This window comes from Myxine glutinosa, chromosome 2, assembly GCF_964187855.1.
Source record: "Myxine glutinosa chromosome 2, kmMyxGlut1.1, whole genome shotgun sequence".
NCBI classification, from domain to species: Eukaryota; Metazoa; Chordata; class Myxini; order Myxiniformes; family Myxinidae; genus Myxine; species Myxine glutinosa.
The window spans coordinates 134644837-134663180 of NC_136262.1; the positions used below are offsets into that span (position 1 = coordinate 134644837).

An 18344-nucleotide genomic window follows, 5' to 3' on the forward strand; every position below is an offset into this window, starting at 1 on the left:
AAATTGGAGGAAACTCTGACAGGAAGAGGTCTGGCAGACCCAATGCCACAACAGAATCAGAAGACAAGTTTCTGAGAGTCAACAGCTTGCGTGATAGGCGGCTCACAGGACAACAGCTTCAAGCACAGCTTTAACACTGTTCGAAGTAAGCAAGTCTCAGTTTCAACTGTGAAGAGAAGACTTCGAGCTGCAGGTTTGACAGGTCGAGTGGCAGTAAGAAAGCAATTGTTAATATGGTAAAATGAGAAAAAGAGGCTTGCCTGGGCCATGAAGCACCGCCAGTGGACTACTGAAGACTGGAAGAAGGTCTTATGGACTGATGAATCAAAAAATGGAATCTTTTGTTCATCACGCAGGGTTTTTGTATGCCGTCGAGTCGGCGAAAGGTTGGTTCCTCAGTGTGTGACACCAACTGTCAAACATGGAGGAAGCATGATGGTCTGGGCCTCTTTTGCTGGATCCAGAGTTGGCGACTTGCACAGAGTGACTGGCACCCTGAACCAAAAGGGCTACCACAGCATTTTTCAGCGCCATGCAATACCCTCTGGTATACGCCTAGGTGGTCAAGGGTTCATCCTACAGCAAGATAATGACCCTAAACACACCTCCAGGCTATGTCAAAACTACATTCGAGCAAAAGAACAGGACGGTAGGCTTCAAATCATGGAATGGCCAGCACAGTCTCCAGACATGAACCCCATCGAGCTGGTTTGGGATGAACTGGACAGAAGGGTGAAAGCAAAGCAACCTACAAGCACAACACATTTGTGGGAACTTCTGTAACAGTGTTGGGAAGAACTTCCCGAACAATATTTGATTGCCATTGTAGAAAGAATGACACGAGTGTGTTCGGCGGTTATATCTGCAAAAGGTGGCTACTTTGCAGAGTCAAAAATTTTCATTAAATTTTGTTAAACAAAATGATTCTATGATTTCTTTTTTATCTCCAATTGTTTATTTGTTCTATGCTTAATTTCAGAGTACATTGAGACATTAAACTGCGTAAATTTAAATAAAAACTGGAAAGATTGAGGTGTTCTAAAACTTTTGACTGGTGGTGTGTGTGTATCCCCTTATCAAGGGGGGGTTAATCCCCTTGTCTTTTTATCTGGCCGACCCGAGTCCTTAGAAGTTATAATGTTCCTTCCGGTCGGTGGTAAGTAGGGTTGTTGGTCGAGTCTTAGTCCAATTACCTAAGTACTACCACCGGCCGTAAAGCAAGGAGAAAACTCCCGCTCGAACCACGGATAAGATGGAAAATGCCGAGCGGATAGCAATCCGCGATCCGAGCTGTTAACAATGGGACTAAACCCGATTATAAGCAGTTCCAATCGTGCCACGTTTACCCAATGAGAGAAAGGACGGATGCGATCGGATAAGAGGAAACCAGAGTATAGGAAGAACAAAGATGGGTTTATTAATTATTTACAAGAAGGAGAAGAGGAAACAAAATAATGTACAAGATAGGAAGAGGAAGAAGCAGCACACAGGGCAGTCTTAAACAGTCTTACTCTTAATACCCAGGACAAACATACACACTCACACGGGGATTGTAGATGGTTGATGGAAGGTCCGGCGATGGGGTCCAGGCTCCGGTCCAGCGGCAAAACCCGGCAGGCAGCTCCGCGTATATTGGAACACGTCCGGACAGTATATAACGGGGGGAAGCTGGCGTCCTATGGCGTAGGTAATATGTGCACCCCCGTGCCAAACGCACCCTCTCCAATGTTCTCTTAATCAGCGCGCCGTATATCTCTTCTTCAAGCCCTTTGATCAGCGCCGTGTGCACGCGAGTCCTTTAAGAGTCCTGTGTAGGCGAGCTCTCTCACGCAGTCCTTTTACAACACGCGCGCCTCCAACCCGTGCTTGTAACGAGCGCGCCTCCAACAAGTCCTTTCTCAAGAGTGCCGCTGAATAAGTCCTCTCTCAAGAGCGCCGCTGAATAAGTCCTGTGAAAGGGCTTTGCGTTCGCGCTTATATATCTCGACCAGCAAAACTGCCATGCCTGCCAGCGATGTTCCTTCAGCCCTGGTTGGCTGGTGAGGGCTTACCGGCCACGCCTTTGACGGCTGGATGACGTGGCCACACCTTCTTCTTGGTGCTCCGCCTCCTTTCTCGGGCCTAACCTCGTGGCTTATGGCAGCTGGGGCGAACGCTGCTAACAAAGGCGCAAAGTAAATTGGGAGAGCCATCGGGCACCGACTGTAGGGGCACGTAATGGCGTCGCTTGGAGAGGGAGGTTGCAAAAATGGATGGAATTGGGGACCTACTCTTATTTGATCGACACAACGCAGATTCAACTGTTGGAAACACGGCCTTATCTAAAACACATATTAATGAAATAACTGAAGTCCTATGGTGGCCTACGTGTTGCTTGTGGACTAACTAGGGGTGCTACCTTCAACCTTTTAATGATGGGATATTTACAAGAAAGTGTGGGTTCTAAAACCGCAACAATGTATATATATATAGATATATATATATATGTGTACATTTTTTTTTTCGAATTATATAAAAAGACATGTTTTAACATGTAAGTTGTTATGTGCATAGCTGGTGGAAGATATGTTTTAGAAGTGTCATGCTCGCGGCACGTGGAAAAAATGTTTTGCACCCGTGAAAAACCGCAAATACGTGGGACACAGGGCCGCAAATATAGAAGCAGGTTACAATTTAACAACCGCAAATATGCGAAACCCGCACATGGGACCGCAAACGTCAGGGTCCGACTGCACTTCAGTTAACCAGATTTTGCAAATGAAATGTCATTTAGCTCCATCCTGCTTACCGATGCCCTCGGATGTCTGACTGGTCACACACTCCACCTAAAGAGATTCGATGAAATTCACGCCCCAAAGTCTTGGCGATGGAGCGACCCACACTCGTCTTTCCCACACCAGGTGGTCCGACAAAACATAGAATGGGCCCACGTAGATCAGTTTTGAGCTGACGCACGGCCAAGTACTCAAGTACACGCCGTTTGAGCTTGTGCAAGGCATGGTGGTCATTGTCGAGCACTGTACGAGCTGCGTGAATATCCAGCCGATCTACAAAAACAAAGTACATATCCATGGATCAAACATGCATCATTCCTAGCTTCATCCCAACTTCTGATATATGCCACATGGTGCACTCAACATGGTGCTGGAGGGGAGAGAAAAGGCGAAGGTGATGGAATACATTTATTCAATGCCTAAATAGTATCCTCAGTCCTTCCAAGGCTCAGAGCTGCATACACCATCTACAGTAATCCTTCCCAGGTCAGCAAAGAAGCTACCCTATCTGTGGGATGGGGGTAATGTTTGGTAGTAATGTGGAATCGTCGGCAAATAACATTTTCAAGGACACCAGGAGAGGTCATGTATGTATGGAATTAATAAAAATGAGCCCAATTTGCTGGCTTACTGCTATGCAGAGCTATGCAGTGATTGCGAGTGGAGGAAGTCGGTCAGCCAGAAAATATGTTGAGCTTAGATGATGATGGCAGATAGCCTGGCCAGCAGAGGAGGGTGCCAGACCATTCAGGAATGCCTTGTTATAGCGAGTTAAACAACACTGACTTCTTATTTATGACTTAAGGCCTTCACCCATTGCTGAGAACAGAAGCAGTGACTGAGACAAAATGCAAATTGGATACACGAGATTAAACCATTTGAGAAGAGGAAGGACTTGATGCCAATTGTGATGATATATTTCACAACCTTGCTTATAACTGGAAGTAGATGCACTAATCCACAACAACAGAATGTTCTTGCAGCTTCTACATGGATGAGAGTAATGATGGCTGATTTTCAGGCAGATGGAAGGTGTTCAAAAGTGAAGGACAAATTGAAGAGAGCAGATAAAGGATAAGGAGAGGGTGTCCATTGGCCTCAGGAGCCCCTCATAGCCATATGGAGTATCAATGGCTGCATATAAATCTCTGCAACCATCCATCCAACAATGACTCAACATATACTTCCATGTCCATCCCAACTTACTGTATCTCATCAGTGGCAACTTAAACTGCCAACATACCAGCTGACTGGGTCAACAGTCTGCAACAAGCCATGGCATTAGAGCTAACATCTTCTGTGATTCTTTGGTTTGACTCGATTACAAAGCTTTGGAACACAGATTTTTGCAATTATTACATCTTCCCTCTTGGTTCAGATCATGACTAACTTTCCATCCAATGTCTTCCGTTCCTCCCTGCCCACTTTCCGATCAAAGCTCATGCATATCTGGCGACTGTTAGAAAGTGATCTAAAAAAAAATAAAATATATATATATATATATATATATATATATATATACGGTTTTTAGAACCTTCACTTTGTAAATTTAGTATTAAATTTCCTGTGTACATTTCCCCTTTAATTGGCTGTTAATTGAAATGAGTGCACCGTAGCTAGTCCATGTACAAGCACGTAGGCCACCATAGAACCTCTCTATAGTTATTTCTTTATTCTATGTCAGTATAAGGCTCCATTTCCCATTATAGACTGGTGGAAAAATGTTCAAATTCCACTTCAGGGGGTACGGAATGTTAGGAGCAGGCATCCATGTCAGCTAGTTAATATGACCCATACTGAACATATTTCAGGTGGATGCCCATTGATTTGGGCCTTTTTAATTTTTTTATACCAAAAACAAAATGGCCGGACAAATAGAAAATGTATAACTTAGAAAATGTCTGATAACTTCAGTTGTACTGAAGCTGTGGTTCTGAAATTTGACATATATCATCGCAGCAATACCAGTAAAGTGTCCAAGAAGTATTGGGCCATTCCATAACGAATTGATAAAGTTATATACAGATCAGTCACAAAAATGTACAAAAAATCTCAAAGCTGAACTCTGTTAATTTTCAAATCACGCGACTTATCTTGACTTTTACTGTGGGTATGTTTGTGTAGTTTGGTATATTTTACTCCAGTGATACCAGTAAGATGTCCTGCAAATATCATGCCAAACTATACATATTTGATAAAGTTATGTGCATATTTATATACAATAGTCAGATTTGACTATTAAGAAAAATATGTTAACCTTTACCAAAAATATGGTTCTGAAATGTTGCATTTGTATCTCATTGATACCTATGAATTGTTCTAAATATATGAATTGTCCTAAATATATTGATGCAAAGATATTATGTTTTAATCACATGTTAAAATCATTTATTATATAATAAATTATTTTAGCATAATGTGATTTTAGCATATGTGTTTAAAACATAATTTCACCAAATCATTAGGCGTTAAACCTCTCACAAACTTGAAACTCATTATGGAAAGATTCACGTATTTTCTGTTCGTATCCACCATGTTGGGCGCGGCCGGAAGTGCCTCGTTATCAGGTCAGCTTCACTTCCGGTGTTTCCGCTTCCGTTCAGCGTCAGTGTTGCCTGATGTTCAGACCGATGACCGATGTTTGAGATGAACTTCAGCTTTTCACCAGCTATACAGGTGCAGCATTGATCTTTTTTGGCTTGAACACGGACATCTTTGCGACGGGAAAACGCTGATTGAAAAGTTTGATACCTACAGCCCGCAGTCCGGCTATCGTGAAGTCGGGCTGCACAAATTTCAATTTTTTATAGGATTCGACATTACGGCAGTAATGGGACGGCACGGTCGGGACGCCACGTAAAAATGCCGGCAGAAACTGGCTATCATATTATGCAATTTCTGATGTTTGCAGGATGTGGTGAACTGAGTTGAGCTTCAACATGGAATCCAAGGTAAAATGCCAGAGCCAAAAGCGGAGTTCTGACACAAGTACTGACTGGACCCTCTGCATCTTCTGTCAAAACAGAGACCCAAAGAAACCAACGAGAAACCTCGGAGACGCCGGAATTCAAAGAGTCCGTGAAGCCGCTGCAGAGCGCAAGAAGTACAATGACTCTGAGAACTGGCACACTGTTGAAAGAATTCAAAACATTGACTTTAAGGAAATCACAAAACAGACTGAAGTCCTGAATCACAAAGACTGCTATTCGACGTTTACAAGTTCGTTCAAAATAACTCGACTCAGGAAAAAATATGAAAGCACTCTTGCCACCTCAAGCAGTGCACCTGAGACAAGTTCACCACCGAGACCATCTCTACGCAGTAAACTGTCCATTATGGACACTGATTTGTGCTTTTTCTGCCAAGAGAAAAGTTGCAAACAAACGTGTTTGGTCGCTACCTTTGATGTTTCTGACAAAATTCTCCAAGGAGCTCAAACAGACCCTGTGTTGCGGTGTCGCCTGGCAGGAGTAAGTGATCTCGTGGCTGCTGATGCCAGGTATCATCTTAAGTGTTATGTACAGTTCAATAGAAAAGCATCGAAATCTAGTACAAGCACAACTCAAACGTCCAGAGATATCTGCTTTGAGAAAGTCGCATCTGAAGTATCGACTGGACTGGCCCGAGGTGAAATCTATACGCTTCTAGACGTTTGGGAAAGGTACAGGTCTTTGCTCAGCGAATTCGGCATTGACGCTGGACCATACCGGGACAATAAATCCCGCCTCAAAGAGAAACTACACCGACTTCTTCCAGGACAGATCAACTTTGTACCTCAACTCGATCCACATCAACCACAATTGTTGTTTTCCACACTGTCATCTAAGATCGCTGTTCAGACACAGAAAAGGCGTTCGGATGAAATGGAGACAGAGAAATATGGATGATCTTAGGCCAACCCAGTTCTCGCGCTCAGAGACAGAAGAGTTGTTGACCTTGCATCACTGCGCGTTACGCATTAGAGGTGACATCAGTTCTCGTCCAGGCCTAAATAATTGCACGTCAGTTAGTAAGGAGAGTGCCGAAAAGATTGTACCGGAGAGCTTGTTTCTATTCCTCAGTATTTTGCTGTCTGGGGAAGTGGACGGACAGGCTGACGATAAATTTGTGAAGCGAACTGCTTTGAGCATAAGTCAAGACCTAGTCTACGCAGTGTCGAAGCACAAAACGCTCACACCAAAACACGTTGGACTTGGCCTAGCAATTCATCAGGCAACACGTTCAAAATCGTTGATTGAACTCATCCATCACGCAGGACACTGTCCCAGCTATGACCAGATACGTAGACTGGACACAACTCTTGGAGTTCAAAATCTGCAACACTTCGCAGATTGCAACAATACTCCTGTCCCTTCAAATATATCATCCAACAAGTTTTGCCAATACGCTGCTGATAACATCGACATTATCGAAGAAACGTTAGATGGTATGGGGACGTTTCATGCAACGCAGATGGTAGTTTACCAGAGAGGGACCCCTCAACATCAGCAACAGGAAGTACTTCCTCTTGGAAAGTCAAGGTCCTTGAAGGTCCCTCCCGAACTTCATCGTTTGGAGAAAGTCACTCGCCAATCTTCTCGAGAAGATCCTAAATTCACAGCCACCTTGAATGAGACGATGTTTACCCCAGATGATCAGGTGTCTGACGAAGCTTCTGCCCGAGATATGGCCTGGATTCTCTCTCGCATCTATGGCTCTAACAGTGACGATGTGCCAGCGTGGACCGGGTTCAACCAAGTTACAACACAAGACAAACACGAGCTCTGCACAATCGGGTATTTGCCGCTCCTCAACGCCCCGGCCCACGAGAACGACACGCTGTGGACAGTTATGATGCGATGCCTGAGGATTTCCAACATTATAAATCCTGGCCAGTCCACAGTCATTACTCTGGACCAGCAGCTGTACTGCAAGGCCAAGGAAATACAGTGGGCAAACAGTAATGAATGCAAAACGATATTCTTGCGACTTGGGGGGTTCCACATTGTCAAGAATTTCATGTGTGTGATTGGAAATCATTTTGCAGACTCTGGTCTTACGGAGGTGTGGGCGGAGAGTTCCGTTTTTGGAGAGAATACAGCTCAAAATAACATGCAGGCCAAATCGTACAACCGGGCTATTCGTGCACACAAGCTAGCATTTGAAGCTGTTTGGAAAACACTCTGGCCGACATTCATCGTATGGGCTAAAGATCACCAAGTAGAAGAGGTTGAGCTCCAAACATTATCAGTCCACGTCGTAGAAGCTTTGGAAGCACACAATGAGCGAGATGTGACCAGCAACAAAGTCAAAGCACTGAAAGACGCAGTTCAGCACTCCAGAATAACAAGACTGTTGGACGACTTCCAAGAGACACAACCACCCACTACCAGATTTTGGGTGACGTACATCAAAATGATCTCCATCTTGTTGCTGTTCCTGCGTGCAGAGAGAACTGGAAATTGGAACCTACATAAATCGTCCTTTGCTGCAATGTTACCCTGGTTTGCTCAGTATGACCACGCAAACTACACTCGCTGGGGGGCAGTTTATCTTGCTGACATTATGATCCTTGAAACAAGCCACCCCGATGTTCACCAGGAGTTCATGAATGGAAATTTTGTGGTCAAGACAACCAATAACACATTCAATCAGCTATCGACGGATCAAGCCTTAGAGCACGTCAACAAAGTCGGCAAAGTTGCCGGTGGTCTTGTAGGAATAACGAGATCAGAAGGAGCAAGAGATCAATGGTGCCTCACATTCAACGAACGGAGCAGAATAGTAGACGACACAAGCGCCATGTTGGACATGCATGCTACAGATGAAGACTACAACCCTTCTTATGTAAAAGAAGCCGGACCCTCAAGACTAAAGCGGGACAAGGAAGATGTTCAGAAGATTGTCGACCAACTGAAGAAATTCGGCATTTTTCAACACCAAAATCTAGCTGTCGTTAGCCTGGCCACTCGAGATGTAGCTTCTCCTCAAATAACGGAATGTCTTCTGACAGCACATGCACAAGGGCAAGACAAATTGAAAGAATTTGTGGGCTTACGTCTCATCACGAAAAAAGTGGGATTCCATGACAAGCTCAGACAGTCGAAAAGCCTGACGCTGAAAAGCATGTATCAGGTCCAGAACAAAAATTCGACTCTGAAACAAAAACTCGTCAAAGCAGACCGTAACCTCTTTCAACGCTTGCTTGTTTCAAAAGAAGCTGGACGCGAGGTGGACCTGAAGGAAATCCTCAGCCATGAACTTTCGCCGGTTCCTCTATCACTTGCAGACACATCCGGAGCAATGCGATCCACAAACAAAGCAGCTCTCGGAAATATCCTTCAGACAAGAACAACTGTAGAGAAAGAGCCGCCGACAGCAAATCTGAAAACGTGTGTAATCATCGATGGCCAGGCACTTGTTCAAGCAATCGGCAAACCTGCAAATGCCCACAATTTTGGACAACTCGCAGACCGGTTCGTCGCCTCTGTCTTCAGTCACTTCAGTGACACTTGCTCCAGAGTTGACGTTGTGTTTGATAGGTATGAAGCACATACCATCAAGGACACCACTCGGATTTTACGGACCGGGAAAACCCGGCCAATACGTCGCAAAGTGGACAACAGGGATGTGCCATTACCCATCAACTGGAGGCAATTTATTGACCTCCCAGAAAACAAGCAAGACCTGGAACACTTTTTGAGCATGGAGCTCATTCGTCAAGCAAGGTCGACTCAACCGAATCGTGAAGTCGTGACATCTGGCGGATTCCATGACCGAACGGCGGTTGAGTCATCCCGTGGAACGGACGTCAACTCCCTCAAATCAAACCACGATGAAGCTGATACCAGAATATTGTTACACGCCAAGTCTGTGACAGATCTTGGGTTTGAGCGTCTGATCATTTGTTCCAGGGACACAGACGTCCTTGTTCTCCTCGTTCACTTTGCCAGTGACTTATCTGGAGAGCTTTGGTTGCAAACGGGAACAGCGAAGCAACGGAGCTTTGTTGCTGTGCACGCTGTAGACCTTGATCCAGCTCCCCGCCACAATCTTCCAGCATTCCATGCCCTCTCGGGCTGCGACACAGTCAGTCAATTTTGTGGCATTGGCAAAACAATAGCATGGAAAACGTTCATCAAGAACTGTCCCTTATTGGACGGGCTCGGACGCGGCACACTTACTGAAAGAACACTGACAGATGTAGAGAGCTTCATCTGCAGACTGTATTCAAACAATGATAACAACACAAACATCAATGACGTGCGTTTCAAAATGTTCCTCAAAGGTCACAAAGAACCAGAGAAGTTGCCACCAACCCGATCTTCTCTGAAGCTGCATATCAAGCGAGCACACCATCAGTGTACAATTTGGCTCTCTTCACTGATCGCACAACCAGATATATCTTCCCCGGTGGGAAATGGATGGAACAAGGACGGTACAACTGGAAATATACTTCCTCATTTGATGAGTGATAAACCATTTCCAGAGGTTTACCTCAAGCTTACACAATGCCAGTGTAAGAATTGCGAATCTCACAGATGCAGTTGTCGTCTTAAGGAGCTAAGATGTACCGCTGGTTGTGGTTGCGCTGACGGAACGTGTCGGAATCCTTTGAACAGTGCCCAAGATGACTCGGACTACACCACCGAAGACTGATGTTAATATTATCCCAACACAGTTTTTTTTTGAAATCAAACGAACTTCATCAAAGTATGTCCGTACATTTGTACAAGCTCAATATAATGCATCAAGATGTAATTTTCTTAGATTTTCAGAGCATTTTTTCATGTTTGTCTCTCCATAGGGAAAGAAATAGATAAAATATCACTTAGATCGTTTGAGGAAGATGTGTGTATTATTATAACTAGGGCATGCCCGTACTATATATATGCCCGTACTATATATCTATCTAAAATTATATCCCCCCCCTCTATTTACATGAAATGGTTTGGTCCATTCGCAACGCCAAAGCGAACGGCGAACGGCTTGCGAGTACAGTGACAATCCCCCCCCTCTATTTACATGAAATGGTTTCGTCCATTCGCAACGACCACAGAACCCCCCCCTCTATTTACATGGAATGGTTTGGTCCATTCGCAACGCCGGCACACGCGATCGTTCGCTGCTCTCTGATTGGTTGAATCGTTTTTTGGACATAGCTCGGTAAGTAATTGTCCGATTAATATGAAACCTTGAAAAGGCACATCCTCGGGTCCCCAGCAATATACCTGGCAAGTTAAAAGTATATCGGACCCGTGGTTGTCGAGAAACAGCGGTCACAGACAAACAAACGTACAGACAGAGATTACTGGAATTATAATATGTCCAAATACAGCAAATTTCATTGTTATCCTGTATAAATACAAAGTTGTGTAATTTTATTACAATCCGGAGTTTTCGGAGTTTTCGATAATGGCGGCCACTTTGTTTTGGCTGTATAATATTTAAAAAGGCCAAATTTGATGGGCATCCACTTGAAATATGTTCACTATGAACCACTTTAACAGTCTGACATGGATGCCAGCTCCTAACATTCCGTACTCCCTAAAGTGATTTCTAGGCCCCTTTTCAGATTTTGCCTCTAGTCTATTAGTTGACTCTGCATTGCACCAAATGAAATAAGGTAGAATCCCCTTTCAATTGCCACCAAAAACGCAATTGCCGGCAGCGTTCGCTGCCCTTTGGCTGGGGCTCGCTCAAATCGCCCAAAAAACCTCCATTACGCACATGGTTAAGCTGGAGAAGAAGGAGGAGGAGCCGTGGGATCACGGGCGTGGCGCCACCTCGTCATCAAAGGTGGAGCCAGCGAGCCCCCACCAGCCAACCAGGGCTGATGAGATACCATCACGGGCATGGCGCGCATTGATCTTAAAGCGCGTTATAAAAGCGCCCGCGCAAGCCTTTTCGGGGCAGATGCATGACTGGGCAGATGCGTGACCCAGGAGATGCGTAAGAGTTCAGTGACAAAGGAGTGGAATTGCGCTGAACCAAGTCAGGCTTGCGGTTCTGTCGAGAGATAGACGACGCTGTCCAGCCCCTGCGCGCGCGCAGCTTTGACGCGCAGCTTCAACACGCAGCTTCGACGCGCGGTTTCGACCCGCTGCTACGCAGGAACCAGATTGCGGTGGCATCGGTGGCCGTCGATGTCCAGCCGACGTCCCGTGCGGGAGCAAGCTCCAGCTGAACCTTCCTCTCCTTCCAGCCATCCACCCCTGTCATTCATTCCTATTCGTGTAAGTCTGACTGTCGTCTGTTTGTCTGGGGTTTTAAGTTAAGCCTGTAGATAAGCTAGAATTGCACTGTGTCTTCCTCTTCTGTAAATTACTTTCGTTTTCTTTCCTTCTCCCTTGGTTTCTTTGATTGTGTACATAATTAGTAATAAATCCCTATTCTTCCGACCTTTGCCTTCTTTTCTTCACATCCGTTCGTCTTTGTGATTTCCATCATTGAACACCTGTGGCACGATTTGGCCAACGCATAGGAATCGGGTTTAGTACTTGCTAATAGTTCGAACCACGGGCTGCTAACCCGCTCGGCAAATAACATCTTGTCCGTGGTTTCGAACGGGGCTATCCACCGGCTTCGTGGAGAGGTTGGCGGAGGTGTACGGGACTCCCTTGACCAATCACCTCAGCCAATCTCACCCCACAAAGAAGCGGGATAGTTCCAGGACCGGGGAGACGGCCAGCTTAACAGGACAAGGGGCGAACCACCCCTTGCTAACGGGAGAGCTGTCCCCCGTTTCCGTAAATATAAAATATAATTAAATATAAATATATAAATATATAAACATACACACACACACACACACACACACACACACACACACACACACACACACACACACACACACACACACACACACACACACACACGAACCCCGCTATAACGAACATCCGGATATAACGAACGAACTTCCTGTCCCCCGCATATTTAATGAGATTCTATTGTTTAACGATTATGTGGTTGGACGTCGATGAAGACGTTCCCGTGACCAGTTCGATGACCGATGAAGAAATTATCGCCTCCGTTCGTGAAACAACACTGCAGTGTGACATCGAAAGTGACTCTGATGACACCAATGAACCACAAGAAGTTCCAGCAACATCTGATGTAATTGCCGGACTTGAAACAGCACTTTCCTGGTTTGAAGGGCAACCAGTCGACAGCATTAAAGTTTTACAGCTCCGTCAGCTATTATCTTATGCACGCAAAGAAAACGCCACCTCCAAGAGTAAACAATCCAAGATTACCAGTTTCTTCATGCAGTAAATTGAACATTCGGTGAATATTACATGTACTTGAACATTTTATTTATACATGAACTTTTAAACAATGACACAACAGCAATGTTTTTAAAAGTTTTTTATTCGTACAATCGACCAATAAAATGGACATGAATGAACAATACAAAGAGTTTGTTGTTTTGCATATGAATAGGTGTGATAGTATGGTGATTCGTACGTTATTCAGTATTACGAACACTTCAAAATAACGAACTTTTTTTATGTCTCCCGTGCAGTTCGTTATATCGGGGTTACAGTGTATGTATATATATACATACATACATACATACATATGTAGGGCATGAGCCCCTCCCCCTTGATGTTGTCTTACCATTTGACCAAGTATAACCAATTATATGTTGGGTTTGATTGTTTACTGTATCCTTTTAATACTTATATTCTTTCCATGTTCTCTGAAAGCTGGCTGTATTCTTAAAGCGAGTTAAATGCTTTACAAACCTTTGCCCTGTGTTGGCACACTCCCCTGCTCCCCATACTTTGGCCCCTGGTTGCACTTTGCTATCTTTCTGGCCTCTGCCAATTTCCTGTGTGTTGGCTGCAGTATGACTGATCACTCCCTACAGACTTTCCCACCAAAGGACCTTTTGTTACATTACTTTGTTGTTTGAAATGCCTTTGAAGCATTATATACTTTATGTGAGTTCATGCCTTGTCATGGCACGTTCTCTTTACCTGTTACAATCCAGAGTTTGTTCCCATACTGTGGCCACGCCACAGCTGTATTGTGCTGCTATACTCCTCCTTTCTCAACATCCATCTTGATGACAGCTTTACTCCTTATCTCCTTCTTTCCCTTCAAACCTCAATGATTTCCCTTCAAACCTCAATGATTTCCCTTCAAGCTTCAATGATTATGATATTGGCCCTTGTCTGGCCTCGGATTGCCTTAAACTAATTGAACAAACAGGGACTTAGGGAGGGGCCATGTGAGTCCACCCTTTGTCTCCTGTCCTGATGTTAAACCACACCCCTATCTTTCCTATATATATATTGAAGCCCTGATCAAACCTTTTCAGAACATCTTGTTGTAGTGTTGGTCATTTTGTGAGCTTCATGCGACATTGTGTTTTCCGCAAGCTTGTGTAAACGAGTTCTAATAAATATATCCATTGCTCCTTCTCTGAGTCCTCTGAGTCCCAAGTTCTAAGTCCCTTTCCCGGCACATACATACATACATACATATATATATATATATATATATATACACACACACACACACACACACACACACACACACACACACACACACACACACACACACACACACACACACACACACACACACACACACACACACACACACACACACACACACACACACAACATCGAGGCTCGGGTAAGAGCGAACATTAATGACAAAAAAAACAAACGGACACATAAAACATAATAAAGGGAGTGGGAGACAAGATGGGGAGAGGGGGCAGCACACAAGTACAACATTCGAGAGCAGGGACATCGGGAGATCTGTGGGAGGGAGAGGGCTTGGGGGGGAGGAGGCGTGGGAAGGTGGGGTGGGGGTGCGAGAGGTAAAAAAAAAAAAACACATGGACACAGCTAGGACTTCCAGGAAACAAGTCGGTATTTCAGAAAAGTGTATCTGGGGTGAATTAAAAGGGGTAGAAAAGATCAAGGTTTTGGATGGGGGAAGAGAAGACATGGTGGTGAACAGCTGTTTTAAAGACCTGGAGGGAGGAGTGGGATTGAAGAGAGTGAGGTCGTTTGTTCCAGAGGAGGGAGAAAAGAGGAATGAAAGAGTGAAGGTGAATAGAGTGTCTTGATTTTGGCAGTTTCACCAGAAGAAAGTTGCTGGCAGATCTTGTGCGACCTGTAGGAATATGTGGGGGACAGAGCACAGACAGGGCTTGGGGGGCTAGGCCAGAGAGGAGTCGGTAGAAGACAGAAAGACCACCAACCTGCCTGCGGTGAGTGAGTGAAAGGCACTCAGAGTTAGCTTCATCGCGGGAGATTCCAATGACTCTGAAAGCTTTGGTTTCAACAGCGTGAAGTCGAGCTAGGTGTGAGGCATGAGCACCAGCCCGGAGGGGAAAGCAGTATTCCATTGAGCTGTGGATGAAAGCCTTGGATGTGGTGAGGACCTCAGGTGTGCCAAGAAAGGACTTTGCACGACAAAGGATGCCTGGTCGGCGACTGGCATTGGAGGCCAGCTTGAAAATGTGGTTTTCCCAGGAAAGATCATGGCAGATTGTGAGACCCAAGAGCTTGAGTGACAGAAATTCTTGGAGAGGATTGTTGAGAAAGTAGATGGGAGGGTTGTCCAGATGATCTTTTCGGAGAGACATAGTGAGAGTGTGAGATTTGTCAGGATTGAAAGACATGTTCAACTTGTTTGACCAGTCTGTGATTTTGTCCAGGTCTGCAGAGAGTGAGGAGGCTTAGTGTTTCACTAGCTGTATGATTAACTTTTGCAGACTGCCGATATGAGGGATGAGATATGGAGCGGCAGAGAGTGGAGTCATCAGCAAAGACATACAGAGGATTTTCCAGAGAGTCGGATACATCATTGATGAAGACCAGAAAAAGCACTGGGCCCAGAACACTACCATGGGGAACTCCAGCCAGAACAGGAAGGGGAGATGAGAGAAACCCATTCAGGGCCACACGTTGCCTACGACCAGAGAGGAAGTCAGCAAGCCATGCATGGAGATTTCCATGGATACCACAGGAGAGTTTGGTGAGCAGAGCAGGGTGCCAGACCATATCGAAGGCACGTGATTTGTCAAGGGGAAAAAACAAAAAAACAAAAAAAAAAAACACCTTTAGAGGCCATTTTTCCCTGCAAGCGGGGGTTGGCCTTTTTCGGGGACCGTGGTTGTTGTTGTTTTTCGGTCCCCTTTTTGAAGCAATGTTTTACGGCCGGATGCCCTTCCTGCCGCCAACCCTTTTTGTCGCCTTTTACGACAAGCAGGGAATTACCAGTGAACTGGTACTCAATTAGCCGACCTCGGAAGGATGACAGGCTGAGTCAACCCCCCTGGCGTTAATTCAGCGATCGACCGGGATTCGAACCCAGGATCCTTGGATCCGAAGCTGGCACCCTAGCCGCTAGCCCAACACCAGGGACTGGGAGACAGCTCTAATAATGTCAAGGAAGACAGCTCTAATAATGTCAAGGAAGACAGCTCTAATTTCCTGTTTGACATTGAGGACCTCCATCCATTGTTGAGACAGCAGAAGCAGCATGTCCAGAGTAGAGTGACTTGGTCTGAATCCAAATTGATGATCAGAGATCAAGCCATTGGAGAAGAGGAAGGATTTGATATCTGAAGCAATGATGGATTCCATGACTTTGCTGATAATTGGGAGCAGGCTGATTGGTCTGTAGTTGCAATGATCAGAAACTTCTCCACCTTGTAAGGAGAGAAGGACACAGAGTCCAGGAGCAGCTGGGTTCGACTCGGTACGATGGGTACAGAGAGAGATGGGTTTGGGACACGAGATTTTGAGGCAAACACAGAGTTGAGGCATTCAGCTTTTTCACATGCGGAGTCAGCTGTGTAGCCGTTTGAGGTAAGGGAGGGGAATGGAGGAGGAACAAACACCAGAAACAGATTTGACAAGTCGCCACCAGGATTTGGAAGAGGGAGACAGGTATGAGAGTTCACTCTTGAGAGTAGAGAGATATTGTTTCCTGGCTCTCCTGAGGGTAGACACACACTTGTTCCGGGCGTTGTGAAAGGAAATGAGATTACCTTCCGTTGGATTTGCCTTTGAGGAGGCGAAGGCAATTTGTTTCAGGGCAACTGCCTCACCACAAGTTTCCGTGTAACAAGATTCCAATAAATCTGTGCATGAGAGCAATTTACTTTGGAAGAATTCCCAGGATGAGTTGATGTCAGAGGCAGTAGAGATGGGAGACCAGTCCAGATGATTGATGGCTGCTTGAAGACTGTGCCAGTTGGTCTGAGTGAAATGCCAGACTCGTCGACGCTGAGGAGGCTCTCTGAGAATGGCCAGAGAGATGTCTACTTTAACAAGCATATGGTCAGATGAACCGATCGTAGCAGACGATGAGCAGCAGATATTTGCAGGGAAGTTGGTCATAACCAAGTCCAGAAGAGAAGATGCTCCGTTGACTGATATCCGGGTCGGGAAATTGACAGATTGTGTCAGTCCCAGTGAGTTGCAGAAGTCCTTTGCTGAGGTGTCACGGCTCGTGAGAGAGACACCCACACCCAGCCAGCTGGCATGATGACAGTTGAAATCACCACATGTGAGGAAGAGAGAGTTGGGATGAGTCGAAAGAAGTTGGTCCATGTTATCAGACAGCAAGATGTAGATGGAGTCATCACTGTTTGGAGGACGGTGCAGAACACATATGAACACGTTACGGATTCCTCACTTCCGCGGTTGTGGTTTTCATCCACTGTGAACATTTTTGATTCCATGTACTATTATTGTTGTCGTTTAAGGGAAATAGATATTACTATTTTCCAAAAGGTAAAAAAGTAAATGTTTTAAATGAAACCGGGACCGAACGACGACGAAGAGGAAGAAGAAAAAGAAGGCGGAGCGAGTGAGTTCGACAAGAAAGCCGAGCTACTTCGAGTTCTGGAGCAAACGTTGACGAATGGAGGTCACTAGCGAACTTCGGGTTTCCCGGGAAAGGGATTCTTGCGACAGAGTTGTTATCGCTGTGACAGATCAACCTGCGTGTCAGGTTTTTGGCGGTTGATTCCGAGGAAAATCATCGTCGTGCCGTTACGCCTCGAGAACGGGCCGTCGGCCATTTGGACTCGCGCGTTTTGCACATCGCGCAAGGTTCTTTGCTTCGCTTCAGCCATTTTCACCGCCTCCAGTCGTTTATCTGGGGTGTGTGTGTGTAACGTGGATTTTGAAGGTAAATCTGCGGTTGGCCGATTTGGAGCCATGAAACGTCCATACCCGAGGGTGTGATTTCCCAGTCGCCTGGAGGGCGCCGTTGGATTTCCCAGTCGCCTTGAGGGCGCCTTTGCGCAGCTTTGGCCGCGTGACTGTCATCCGAACGGGATTCTGATCTCGATTGGACATCGTTCTGACGATCGCTGGAGCGGATCGACTTTGGCTTGAAGCTGGGAGTAGAGACATTGGGAATCTTCTTCTTTTCGCTCACTTGGAGCACAGTGAGTTATATTGTACGAACCTGATGGTACCATCATAGGGATGATATACTATTTGTTGGACAATTGATTACTATTGTTTTTGTGTTGTTATACTTGTGTGACCTTAATACAATATTTGTTTGTTGGTAACAATTGGTGTGATTTCGCCATTGATCTTTGAC

General features: G+C 45.4%; 1 protein-coding gene across 1 annotated transcript in view; it reads right to left on the minus strand.

Annotated features, from left to right (window-relative positions):
* Positions 1–18344, minus strand: part of LONP2 (lon peptidase 2, peroxisomal) — a gene marked incomplete at its 5' end in the record, with an annotated part of 103853 nt that overhangs the window by 46601 nt on the left and 38908 nt on the right. The window contains 1 exon segment of the mRNA XM_068105087.2: positions 2789–3047. Within this exon segment, the coding sequence (XP_067961188.2) occupies positions 2789–3047 (259 nt within the window).